Source organism: Myxine glutinosa, chromosome 7 (genome assembly GCF_964187855.1).
Source record: "Myxine glutinosa chromosome 7, kmMyxGlut1.1, whole genome shotgun sequence".
Lineage (NCBI taxonomy): Eukaryota > Metazoa > Chordata > Myxini > Myxiniformes > Myxinidae > Myxine > Myxine glutinosa.
Genome location: NC_136267.1, coordinates 142,405,647 through 142,418,226, shown reverse-complemented (window position 1 = coordinate 142,418,226; position 12,580 = coordinate 142,405,647). Strand labels below are relative to the sequence as shown.

Genomic DNA, 12,580 nt, shown 5'->3' with positions numbered 1-12,580 from the left:
GCCACCGGTTCTGCTATTACCCAAAGCAAATTATTTGTGTGACTAAATTACATGTTTCAACAAAATGTTTCAGATCTCTCTCCAGCATGAGTATCACAGGACAGGAAGTTAACAAAGCATCAGGAACAGCCAAAGTCAGAAAGCCAACATAATTTAGTACAGTGCCATGTTCGGCACCTAGAGGTACAACTGAATAATCAGACAAAACACAGATGCACAAAGCCATGATAGCAGCACATTGGTGGAACTGCAGGTGGTGGTACCGTGTTGTGGATGATGTTTGTCAGGGTCCAGATAAGCGATACGCTGAAGAAAGGGATGCTGAGAAGAACAACGTGGAGCAGACCAATGGCAAGCACGTATGTGAGCCATATTCCACGGCTATTCATAATCCGCGTATTCGGGTTCACCTCACTGTGCGCTGTGCCCACCTCCATGTTAGGCCTAGAGGGCCCTGACATCAAAAAACAAAACAAAACAAAAACATGCACACACGTTAAACTTTCAACCACATTTATTTCTACACTGTTGACAAGGGGATGTAAATCCACGATGCCAACTGAAAAAAACACGACAACTAATCAATCAATCAATCAATCATGTCGAATCTCCTCGGGCAAGGTTAGAAACAAGAAAGCATCACAAAATGCAAAGCCCATCCACGTCTGTTTTAAACTCATACTAAACCTGATGAAAACGAGAACGGCACTCAGTAGGGAGCACACCTCCACCTGTTTGGCCATATCACTCAATAGTGAAGAATCACTTAAAAAATTATACCAGCTGGATCCGCATCTGGATCTTCACCGAAATTGAATCGATTCTTCCTTGTCACACACACAACCTGTCCAACAACAACAACAGGCATTTTAAGGCCATTTTCCCCGACAGAGCGGGGGTTAGCCTTGCGGTCCCCATGACAATCTTCTCCATTTTGACCTATTTTCTGCATCTCCCCTTGTTAACCCCCTTGCCCGCATTTCTTCTTCCACCATCTTTAGCCAAGTCTTTCTCGGTCTTCCCCGTCCTCTACTTCCTTCTACATTCATTTCCATCACTCTTCTCAACCAGTCACTTTCATCCTTCCTCAACACATGACCAAACCATCTCAACCTGCTTCTCTTCACAGCATCAATCACAGGCAATATTCCCATCATCTTTCGCAATTCATCATTTGTCTTCCTCTCTCTCAACGATACTCCGCACATCCACCGAACCATTCGCATTTCCACCATTTCCAGCCTTCGTTGCTGCTCTACATTCATCACCCATGTGTCGCTCCCATAAATCATAACACTTCTCACACATGCAGCATACACCTTTCCCTTCAGCTTCAACGACACTCCCCTCCTCATCAGCACACCACTCAGTTCCCGAAACTTCTTCCATGCACATGTCACACCAGCAACTGTTGCCGAGTCTGATCCACCTTCTCCATTCAGCATGTCTCCTAGGTAGCAAAATATTTTCACACCTTCCAGCTTCACATCGTCTCCAAGATCCAACTCAACATTTCCTCCATCTGCAGCTCCCTCTGTGCACACCTTACCCTTGAATGTAGCTGCCACACTGGTTAATGACCCTCTCAAACCACTACATTTTTGATGAACCCACTCAGCGCACATTGTAGATTGAATGGAGTTCACGCCAACACCCTTCCTGCACACAGCACACGGCCACTTCCCAGTTCTTTCCACCTCACCACATGCTTTACTACTTGTCATCACCGATGTCTTTCCGATATTCACCTTCAGACCTTTTGTCTTCATACATTCCTTCCACTTGTTCATGTTCTACTTCAGTCCATCCACACTTTCTGCAATCAACACCAGATCATCTGCATACAACAACTCCCATGGTAAACCCTCCTTTACGTTCCGAGCCAGCACCTCCATCACAGGTACAAATAGTAGTGGACTTAGTACCGACCCCTGATGCACTCCCACCTTCACCTCAAACTCACCGCTGTTCCCGTCCTTCGTCCTTACAGGTGTGCGCGCTCTTTCGTACATTGCCATCACGACTCTGATCAACCATTTCTCCACTCCTAACTTCCTCAATGCCCATGTCACTACTTCGTGTGGAACTCTATCGAATGCTTTCTCCAGATCAACAAACCCAAGAAACAACTTCTTCCTCTTCTCCCTGTACTTCACCTGCAACTGCCTTACAATAAAAAGCGCATCTGTCGTTCCTCTTCCTGGCATAAATCCAAACTGCATTTCGTCGATCTTCACTTTCTTCCTTATCCTCCTCTCCAACACCATTTCCAATACCTTCATTCCATGCTCCAAAAACTTTATCGCTCGATATGAGCCACAGTCCAGAGGGTCACCTTTCCCCTTGTATAGAGGGACGAGGGTACTCAGTTCCCAATCCACTGGAATGCGGCCTTCTTTCACCACCAGATTACAGATCTCTGTCATTCTCTTCACACCCCAACTTCCTGTTGCCTTCAAAATATCTCCCACAACTCCCGTCGGCCCTCCCGCTTTTCTACTCTTCATTGCTTTTATCGCTTCCTCAACTTCCTTCTCAGTTATCTTCTATGCCGGCCGGAGAACTGGGTTACCCTCAATGTTGCCATCCCATACATTCTCTGTATTCAACAGTATTTCCATATATCTCTTCCATCTTCCTTTAATTCCATCTGGGTCCACAACGATTTTTCTCACTTCATCCTTCAAGCAATCCCTGGTGTTGGGCTAGCGGCTAGGGTGCCGGCTTAGGATCCTAGGATCCTGGGTTCGAATCTCGGTCGATCGCCGAATTAATGCCAGGGGGGTTGACTCAGCCTGTCATCCTTCCGAGGTCGGCAAATTGAGTACCAGTTCACTGGTAATTCCCTGTTTGTCGTTGAAGGCGGCAAAAAGGGTTGGCGTCAGGAAGGGCATCCGGCCGTAAAACATTGCTTCAAAAAAAGGGGACCAAAAAACAACAACTACCACGGTCCCCGAAAAGGCCAACCCCCGCTTTGCGGGGAAAAATGGCCTCTAAACGGTGGTTTTTATCCTTCAAGCAACTCACCACCATCACATCACACCTCTCTTTCGCTATCTGCTTTGCAATCCTGAATACCGCTCTCTGACCCTCTTCCGAATCCAAGTGTTCTCTGAACATATTCCTACATGCCTCCTGCACCTTTGCTACCTCTTTCTTTGCAGCCTTATTGGCTGCCTTATAACATTCATGCTCTGCCTTTTCTGCCCCCGTACCGTTCGCCCTCTGCCACTCCTTGAACTTCTTCCTCTTCTCGTCAATCCTCTTTCCAACTTCATCATCCCACCACCATGTTTCCGAATGCCTTGGTGGTCCTTTTGTCCATCCACAAACCTCACCAACGGCTCCCAACAGACTATCTTTCATTGACATCCAACCACTTTCAAGCTCAACCACATCATCCTCAACCATACTCAGCCTCTCTTTTAATGCCTCCCTCACTGTCACCTCTTTCAACCTCAACACCTTCATTCTCGGTTGGTACTTCACCTGCCGAGCTCTCCTCGCACCTTTCACCCTTATGTCGCAGACAACCAAGTGGTGCTGTGAAACAGCCTCCTCCCCCGGGATCACCTTTGTGTCCCGGAGGTGCCCGCTATCTCGCCTACACACCATCAGGTAGTCAATGGTTGTCGTCGACCCACCTGACGTGTATGTAACAAGCTTATTATCCTCTTTCTGGAACTGAGTATTACAAATCAACAAACCAGCTGCATCAGCATACTCCAAAGTCCTTTCACCTTCTCCATTCCTCACACCATATCCGTAACCCCCATGAACTCCCTCAAAACCGTCCATACTCCTTCCCACATGTCCATTTAGGTCTCCTCCTACCACAACAACTTCCTCATCTTTCACGTTTTCCATCAGCTTCTCTATCGCACACCAGAACTTGTCCTTCTCTTCATCGCTCTGACCAACCTGCGGAGCGTATCCCGAGATGACGTTCACCAAGAGCTTTCCAATCATCATTTTCACCATCATCAACCTTTCACTCACTCTTGTCACACTCACCACACTGTCTACAAACTCCTCAGAAAACAGGACACCAACACCATTCACGCCTTCTGGGCACCCCTGCCACACAAACTTGTATTTCTGTCCCTGCCTACCCTTCAGCATTCTCACACCACTTCCCTTCCATCTCGTCTCCTGCACACAACATATGCCCACTCTTCTTCTGACCAATACTTCCACCACTTCTCCAGATCTCCCTGTCATTGTCCCTACATTCCATGTCCCAAACCTCAGAAACCGATCTCCACGTCGGGCGATCAGATCAGACGTTTCGTCGTCATAAATGGAGTGATTTCCACCCTTACTTCGATCAGGTTCCCCACATTGAGTTTTGTCGAGAGGGAGTGGGGTCCCCCACGGGGTACTTCGGGCTGTACCCTGCCCATATGTAGTTGTAATTGTCATGGTTCTATTTTTGAGGCAATGTTTTTATGGCCAGATGCCCTTCCTGACGCCAACCCTTTTAGTCGCCTCTTACGACACGCAGGGATACAGTGTACCTATTCTAAACCGGGGCACAAACCGAGTTTCTTAGATGACAGGATTATGTGTGTTATACATGTACATGCATTTGAACACAACAATTGTTTGAGGTAGGGATTAATTGATTGAGCTTAATTGATAGCCTTTTTAAAAAGTATTATTTGGTTAGTCCATATTTAACATCATGTTATATGTACATCTAATCTTAATTAATTTCCTGTGAGTCACAGAGAATGTTTATTCAGTGTCTGGTCTGCTCCTGCTGTGTGGGTGGTCTGCGATTCTGGATGGTCCGCTTATTCTGGCCAGTCTGCTAAGTCTGCAACATAAAATGTTGGTTTTTGCCCCATCTCTCAATGGTGAAGAATCACTTTCAATTTTTTTTTTATCATATCCGAATCCATATTCAGATCTTCACCAAAAACGAATCAAATCATCCTTGTGAGAAACCCATTCTCTCCACCAAGGTTCGTCCAAATCCATCCACAACTTTTAGAGATATCCTGCTATGTATCATTTTTGGCCCTATCTCCCAATGGTGAAGAATCACATAAAATTTTCAAAATTCTCATATCCGAATCCATATTCACATCTTCAACAAAATGGAATTGAATCGTCCTCGTCAGACACCCAACCGGTCCACAAGTTTCGTCCAAATCCGTCCACAACACTTTGAGATACGCAGCTATGTATCGTTTTTGGCACTTAAAATAATCACTTTTAAGAATCACTTGAAAGAGTCACTTAAAAGAATCACTTAAAATCACTTGAAAAATTCTACTAGCCGGATCCGAATCCGCATCTTCACCAAAATCTAATAATTTCGTCCTTGTCACATATGCTACATCTCTGCCAAATTTCGTCCGAATTCGTCCACAATTTTTGAGATATTTTGTTCACAAACTGAGAGACAAATGAAAAATCACTCATAGAGCGACACTTGGCAAAAGAGAACAAAGCAGAATGGCACTCAGTAGGGCATCCTTTTGACCTCACAAATAATTGGTGGTTGAACTCAGTTAGCGGACATGAAAATTCAAATTTCAAGTCAATCGGATGAAAATTGAGGCTTTTAGAAATTCAAAAAAAAGTGGTTGACCTTTGGCCTACGTTGACCTTTTGGCCTACGCCGATCTCAAAAATAGTTGGTGGTTGAATTGAGTAAGCCGATATGTAAATCCTATTCAAATTTCAAGTCAATCGGATGAAAATTTAGGATTTTAGAAATTTAAAAAAAAGTGGTTGACCTTTGGCCTACGTTGACTTTTCGGCCCAAGCTGATCTCAAAAATAGTTGGTGGTTGAATTCAGTAAGCCGATATGTAAATCCTATTCAAATTTCAAGTCAATCGGATGAAAATTGAGGATTTTAGAAATTTGAAATGGCTGTTGACCTTTGGCCTATGTCAGCATTTTGACCTTTTGACCCCAAAAATATATAGGATTCTGTCAGACCACGAACTCAACCATTTGGTAAAGTTTCGTGAAGATCAGTTTAAAATTGTGTCCTGTAGGCAAGCATAAGTGAGCAGACAGACAAACAAACAAACGAACGCACGCACACAAACACACAAACCGGAGTGAGCAACATACTTGCAAAAAAAAAAAAAAATTGCCAAGTAACAAACAGACAGACAGACAGACAGACAGGTGTGAAAACATAACCTCCATCCATCTTTGGTGGCGGAAGTAATTAGAACAGCACTCAGTAGCGAGCACACCTCCTCCATGCTGACCAGTTTATGCTTTGTACCCTACTGATAGGTCAGATCTGTATCCGGACCTGAACAAAAATCGAATCGGCTTGTTATTGTCACACACCCAACCTGTCCTCCAAGTTTCATGCGAATCCATAACCAGTGCTAAATATCGGTTTTAGCCCTACTAGTATACGCGCTCACTATGGGAGGAAGTCAGAGGAAGTCCAAGGAATTGTCCGTAGAACTCCGAGATAAAATTGTGAGGAGGCATAGATCTGGGGAAGGGTATAAAGCTATTTCTAGAGTGTTAAAAGTTTCCATGAGCACAGTGAGCTCATTATTAGGAAACGAAAATGATATGGAACTACCCAGACTCTTCCTACAGCTGTCCATCCGCCCAAACTGAGCAACCGGGCAAGAAGAACCTTGGTCAGGGAGGGAGGTGACCAAAAACCCAATGACCACCGTCACATAACTCCAGAGTTCCTTGGCTGAGGTGGGAGAACCTGCCGGAGGAACAGTCTTTTCAGTTCTTCACAAATCTAGGCTTTATGTGAGAGTGGCCAGAAGGAAGCCACTCCTGAGAAAAAGGCACATGACAACACAGCATGCCTGGAGTTTGCAAAAAGGCACGTGAAAGACTGAGAGAACGAGGCAAACAATTCTGTGGTCGGTTGATATGAAAATTAGACTGCAGAGACCTTAGACTGCAGTGAAGATCTACATTCCAACAGGACAATGACCCCAAGCACACAGCCAAAGAAACGCTGGAATGGTCTCAGAACAAGAACGTGAAAGTCCAAGAGTGGCCCAGTCAAAGCCCAGACTTGAATCCCATTGAGAATCTGTGGAAAGACTTGAATATTGCTGTTCACCGACGCTCCATATTCAACTTGACAGAGCTTGAGCAAATAATCAAGGAAGAATGGGAGAAACTCCCCAAATACACATGTGTAAAGCTGGTACAGACATACCCAAGAAGACTCAAAGCTGTAACGCTGCCAAAGGCGCTACTACGTTGTACTGACTCAAGTGGTTGAATACTTTTTTTTTCTTCTTTTTTTGTATACAACATCGAGGCTCGTGTAAGAGCTAGCGCATTAAATACATAAAACACAAAAAACATAAACGGACACAAAAAAATGAAGGGAGGGGGGAGACAAGATGGGGAGAGAGAGGAAGCACACAAGCACAACAGTCGAGAACATGGACATCGGGGGATCTGTGGAAGGGAGAGGGTTTGGGGGGGGGGGGGGGGGAGAAAGGCGGGGGAGGGAGGGGTACACGGTATTAAACAAATTGACATCTATCTATAATTCCAGTAATCTCTGTGTGTGTGTATGTGTGTATGTCTGTGTGTTTGTCTGTGACCGCTGTTTCTCGACAACCACGGGTCCGATATACTTGAAACTTGCCAGGTATATTGCTGAGGACCCGAGGATGTGCCTTTTGCAAGGTTTCATATTAATCGGACAAGTAGTTACCGAGCTATGTCCAAAAAACGATTCAACCAATCAGAGAGCAGCGAGTTATCACGTGTGCCGAACGTGGCGAACAGACTCTGCCTCGGACGGCACATTTGAGAGCGTATTCATTTATTTCACGTTGGCAAACTATGTTGGCGTTAAACTATGTTTTAAAACTAATTAAAACTAATTTGCGATTCTTTCGCTTTCCTGCGCGTTTGTGCACGCTATGGCGATTTCTTTACCAAACTCCGCAAGCCGTTCGCTTTGGACCAAACCATTTCATGTAAATAGAGGGGGGGGATTGTCACCGTACTCGCAAGCCGTTCGCTTTGGACCAAACCATTTCATGTAAATAGAGGGGGGGGATTGTCACCGTACTCGCAAGCCGTTCGCTTTGGACCAAACCATTTCATGTAAATAGAGGGGGGGGGGATATAATTTTAGATATATATACACAAAGAATTAAGTTAAGCACCCCCCCCCCCCGTTTTTTTACAACCTCGCACATTACAAGTTTGTTGTCGTCAAAACAGTGTAATATACCCATGATATTGCTATATTTTCTGGAGAAGTGATATTATGGTCACATAAAAACATAACAATCATGCCGTTTTCAATATTTTATTCTGAATAATTTAAGGTGAAATTTTTTGGGAATTTTAGGCATATTTTCACCTCAATTTAAGTATGGAGCTATAGGTCCATCACGGACAGTGTGGATGACGTTTATGTTTTCTAACGTACAGTCATTGTTCTGAGAAGACCTCTAGCGATCTTTGCGTCAATAACGTCAATAACGTCAATAACGTCAATAACGTGTAATGTCAATAACGTGTAAGTGACGTCAATAACGTCAATAACGTCAATAACTAATGTCATACCAATCATTATTTGATCTCACATACCTTAGAATATATGCCAATGTATACATATACACAAAGAATATATATTAGGGGGTGCTTACCTTAATTCGTTGTGTAGGGGTGCTTAACTTAATTCTTTGTGTATATATAGTACGGGCATGCCCTAGTGACAAACAATTTCAGGAATGAAGTCGGAAATAGAAAGATGTGGATTTGCGGTGTATTAACGGGGGATGAAAATATCTAGGTTTTGGATGGGGGAAGATAACAGATGGTGATGAACAGCTGTTTTAAAGACCTGGAGGGAGGAGTGGTATGGAAGAGAGTGTGGAAGTTTGTTCCAGAGGCGGGAGAAAAGAGGAGTGAAGGTGAGCAGAGAGTCTTGATTTTGGCAATTTAACCACAGGAGGGTTGCTGGCAGATCTTGTGCGTCCTGCAGGAATATTTGGGGGGCAGAGCACAGACAGAGCTGGGGGAGCAAGGCCGGAGAGGAGTCGGTAGAAGAGAGAAAGACCACCAACCTGCCTGTGGTGAGCGAGTGAAAGTCCCTCAGAATCAGCTTCATCGTGGGAGATTCCAATGATCCTGAAAGCTTTACTTGTGTAAATTTGATATTTCTGCATTTCATCTTTAATTATGCTGTAGAAATTTATATTTAAAAAATTCCACTTTGACATGGGTGGTTCGTGTGCAGCCACCCGGCTGCTTGTTGCATCATTTTTCCTGTGGGCGCGTCTGCCGCTGATGCAATGCCTCTCTATAACGAGTTATCTGCTACTCATTTTGCTGAACTCGGAAGGATGACAGGCTGAGTCAACCCCACCTGGCATTAATTCAACGAGATTCGAGCTCAGGACCTTATAACCCCAAGCCCGCTGCTCTAACCATTAGCCCAACACCAGGTATACTTTTTATGTGTAGATGATCAGTGACAAAGAAAATCTCAATTTAATCCGTTTTAAATTCAGGCTGTAACAACAAAATGTGAAAAATGTTAAGGGGTGTGAATACTTTCTAAAGGCACTGTATACCACGATTCCTGTGCATGCACAATCACGACCATGTATGCGTGTGTGTGTGTGTGTGTGTATGTATATATATATATATATATATATATATATATATATATATATATATATATATATATATATATATATATATATATATATATATATATATATATATATATATATTCCTTACTATAATTGAGAACCGGTGTTTGTTTGTTTGTCGCTCTACTCCTACAATTCTGGGCCGATTACTTCCGGACTTGCTACATAGGATCAGCATGACTACAATTATCGTATAGGGGTGTTTTTATCTTTGCCGGTGGTCTTATAGGTAGGAATGGACCCAAATTATCCATGTAAATGTGTATCGTGTAGGGCTGCCTCCAGGTGGGAGTGGGCATTCGAGGTCCCCACCCTTTAGTTACAGTACAGTAGTCATGTCCCCACGATTTTCAGTGAAGTGATGTGCTTTGCAGTAGCAGTAAGAGGTAGGCATGTGTTTGCTTCATGCAACTAACCCAGGTTTGTTATTTTTGGGAGAAATTGAAGGAGTTGTCAGCTCTGACTATACACCACCCAAATAAAGATACATGTCAGAAGAACGTGTTGCATGTTTGCAACAAGATTGCCCGGCGGGTACTCTGCTAGTATGTGTAATATGTGTATACAATATGTAAAATCACGAATAATAAATGTGTATAAATACAGTGCATTCAGAAAGTATTCAGACCCCTTCATTTTTTTCACATTTTGTTATGTTACAGCCTTATGCTGAAATCGTTTAAATTCATTTTTTCCCTCATCAATCTTTAATCAATACCCCATAATGACAAAGAGAAAACAGGATTTTAGAAAGTTTTGCAAATTGATTAAAAAGAAAAAACTGAAATATCACATTGACATAAGTATTCATACCCTTTGCTATGACACTTGAAATTTAGCTCAGGTGCCTCCCATTTCTCTTGATCATCTTTGAGATGTTTCTACACCTTGATTGGAGTCCACCTGTGGTAAATTCAATTGATTGGACATGATTTGGAAAGGCACACACCTGTCTATATAAGGTCTCACAGCTGACAATGCACATCAGAGCAAAAACCAAGCCATGAGGTCGAAGGAACTGCCTGCAGAGCTCAGAGACTCGATTGTGTCGAGCCACAGATCTGGGGAAGCCTACAAAAAAATCTCTGTTGCATTGAAGGTTCCCAAGAGCACAGTGGCCTCCATAATTCTTAAATGGAAGAAGTTTGGAACAACCAGGACTCCTCCTAGAGCTGGGCGCCCGGCCAAACTGAGCAATCGGGGGAGAAGGGCCTTTGTAATAGAGGTGACCAAGAACCCGATGGTCACTCTGGCTGAGCTCCAGAGATCCTGTGTGGAGATGGGAGAAACTTCCAGAAGGACAACCATCACTGCAACACTCCACCGATCTGGGCTTTATGGCAGAGGGGCCAGACGGAAGCCTCTCCTCAGTGAAAGACACATGAAAGCCCGCTTGGAGTTTGCAAAAAGCACCGAAAGGACTCTCAGACTGTGAGAAACAAGATTCTGTGGTCTGATGAAACCAACATTGAACTGTTTGGCCTCAATTCTAAGCATCATGTCTGGAGGAAACCAGGCACCACTCATCACCTGCCCAATACCATCCCAACGGTGAAGCATGGTGGTGGCAGCATCATGCTATACCATCCCAACGGTGAAGCATGGTGGTGGCAGCATCATGCTGTGGGGGTGTTTTTCAGCAGCAGGGACTGAGGGACTGGGCAGGGTTTTGGGAACAATGAACGGGGCAAAGTACAGAGATATCCTTAATGAAAACCTGAAACAGAGCGCTCAGGACCTCAGACTGGGCCGAAGGTTCACCTTCCAACAGGACAATGACCCTAAGCACACAGCCAAGACAACGCAGGTGTGGCTCAGGGACAAATCTGTGAAGGTCCTTGAGTGGCCCAGCCAGAGCCCTGACTTGAACCCAATCGAACATCTCTGGAGAGACCTGAAAATGGATGTCCACCGACGGTCTCCATCCAACCTGACAGAGCTTGAGAGGATCTGCAGAGAAGAATGGCAGAAAATCCCCAAATCCAGGTGTGCAAAGCTCGTCACGTCATACCCAAGAAGACTCGAGGCTGTAATCGCTGCCAAAGGTGCTTCAACTTAGTACTGAGTTTAGGGTCTGAATACTTATGTCAGTGATATTTCGGTTTTTTCTTTTTAATAAATTTGCAAAACTTTCTAAAACCCTGTTTTCTCTTTGTCATTATGGGGTATTGAGTGTAGATTGATGGGGGAAAAAATGAATTTAAAAGATTTCAGCAAAAGGATGCAACATAACAAAATGTGAAAAAAGTGAACTCTGAATACTTTCTGAATGCACTGTACATGTGTGCATATAACCACGTTGTGTGTGTGTGTGTGTGTGTGTGTGTGTGTGTGTGTGTGTGTGTGTGTGTGTGTGTGTGTGTGTGTGTGTGTGTGTGTGCATGTCTTTCTGACACCAGTGGTTGTCATCTTCAGGAATTCTAGAAACTTTCAGCGATTGGGCATACTGAATAATTTTAAAATGGTACATGCTGCCTCCTTGCTTGATGCTCGGCATTTGGAAGAATAAGGGCACAGACATTCCCCACAAGTTGGCGTGCATGGGGAGGAAGAAATTGCTCCTTTGGAAATTTCTGCTGAGTGTGGTGAGAAAGACTCTCCTCCTTCTGCTCACCAAACTCTCCTCCTATGGTATCCATGGAAATCTCCACGCATGGCTTGCGGACTTCCTCTCTGGTCGTAATCAACGTGTGGCCCTGAATGGAATTCTCTCATCTCCCCCTTCCTGTTCTGGCTGGAGTTCCCCAAGGTAGTGTTCTGGACCCTGTGCTATTTCTGGTCTTCATCAATGATCTCTCCGACTCTCTGGAAAATCCTCTATCTCTTTGCTGATGACTCCACTCTCTGCCGCTCCATTCCTCATCCCTCAGATCGGCAGTATGCAGCCTCCTCACTCTCTGCAGACCTGGACAAAATCACAGACTGGTCAAACAAGTG

The 12,580-nt window shown here is 44.2% G+C and overlaps 1 protein-coding gene across 1 annotated transcript in view; it reads right to left on the bottom strand.

The window, feature by feature from the left end:
- The window catches only part of LOC137431705 (ORM1-like protein 3), a 38,884-nt gene that overhangs the window by 19,326 nt on the left and 6,978 nt on the right, over positions 1-12,580 (bottom strand). The window contains exon 2 of the mRNA XM_068123330.2: positions 264-454. Within this exon, the coding sequence (XP_067979431.1) occupies positions 264-437 (174 nt within the window). The 5' untranslated portion in view covers positions 438-454. The remainder of the gene's footprint in view (positions 1-263; positions 455-12,580) is intronic.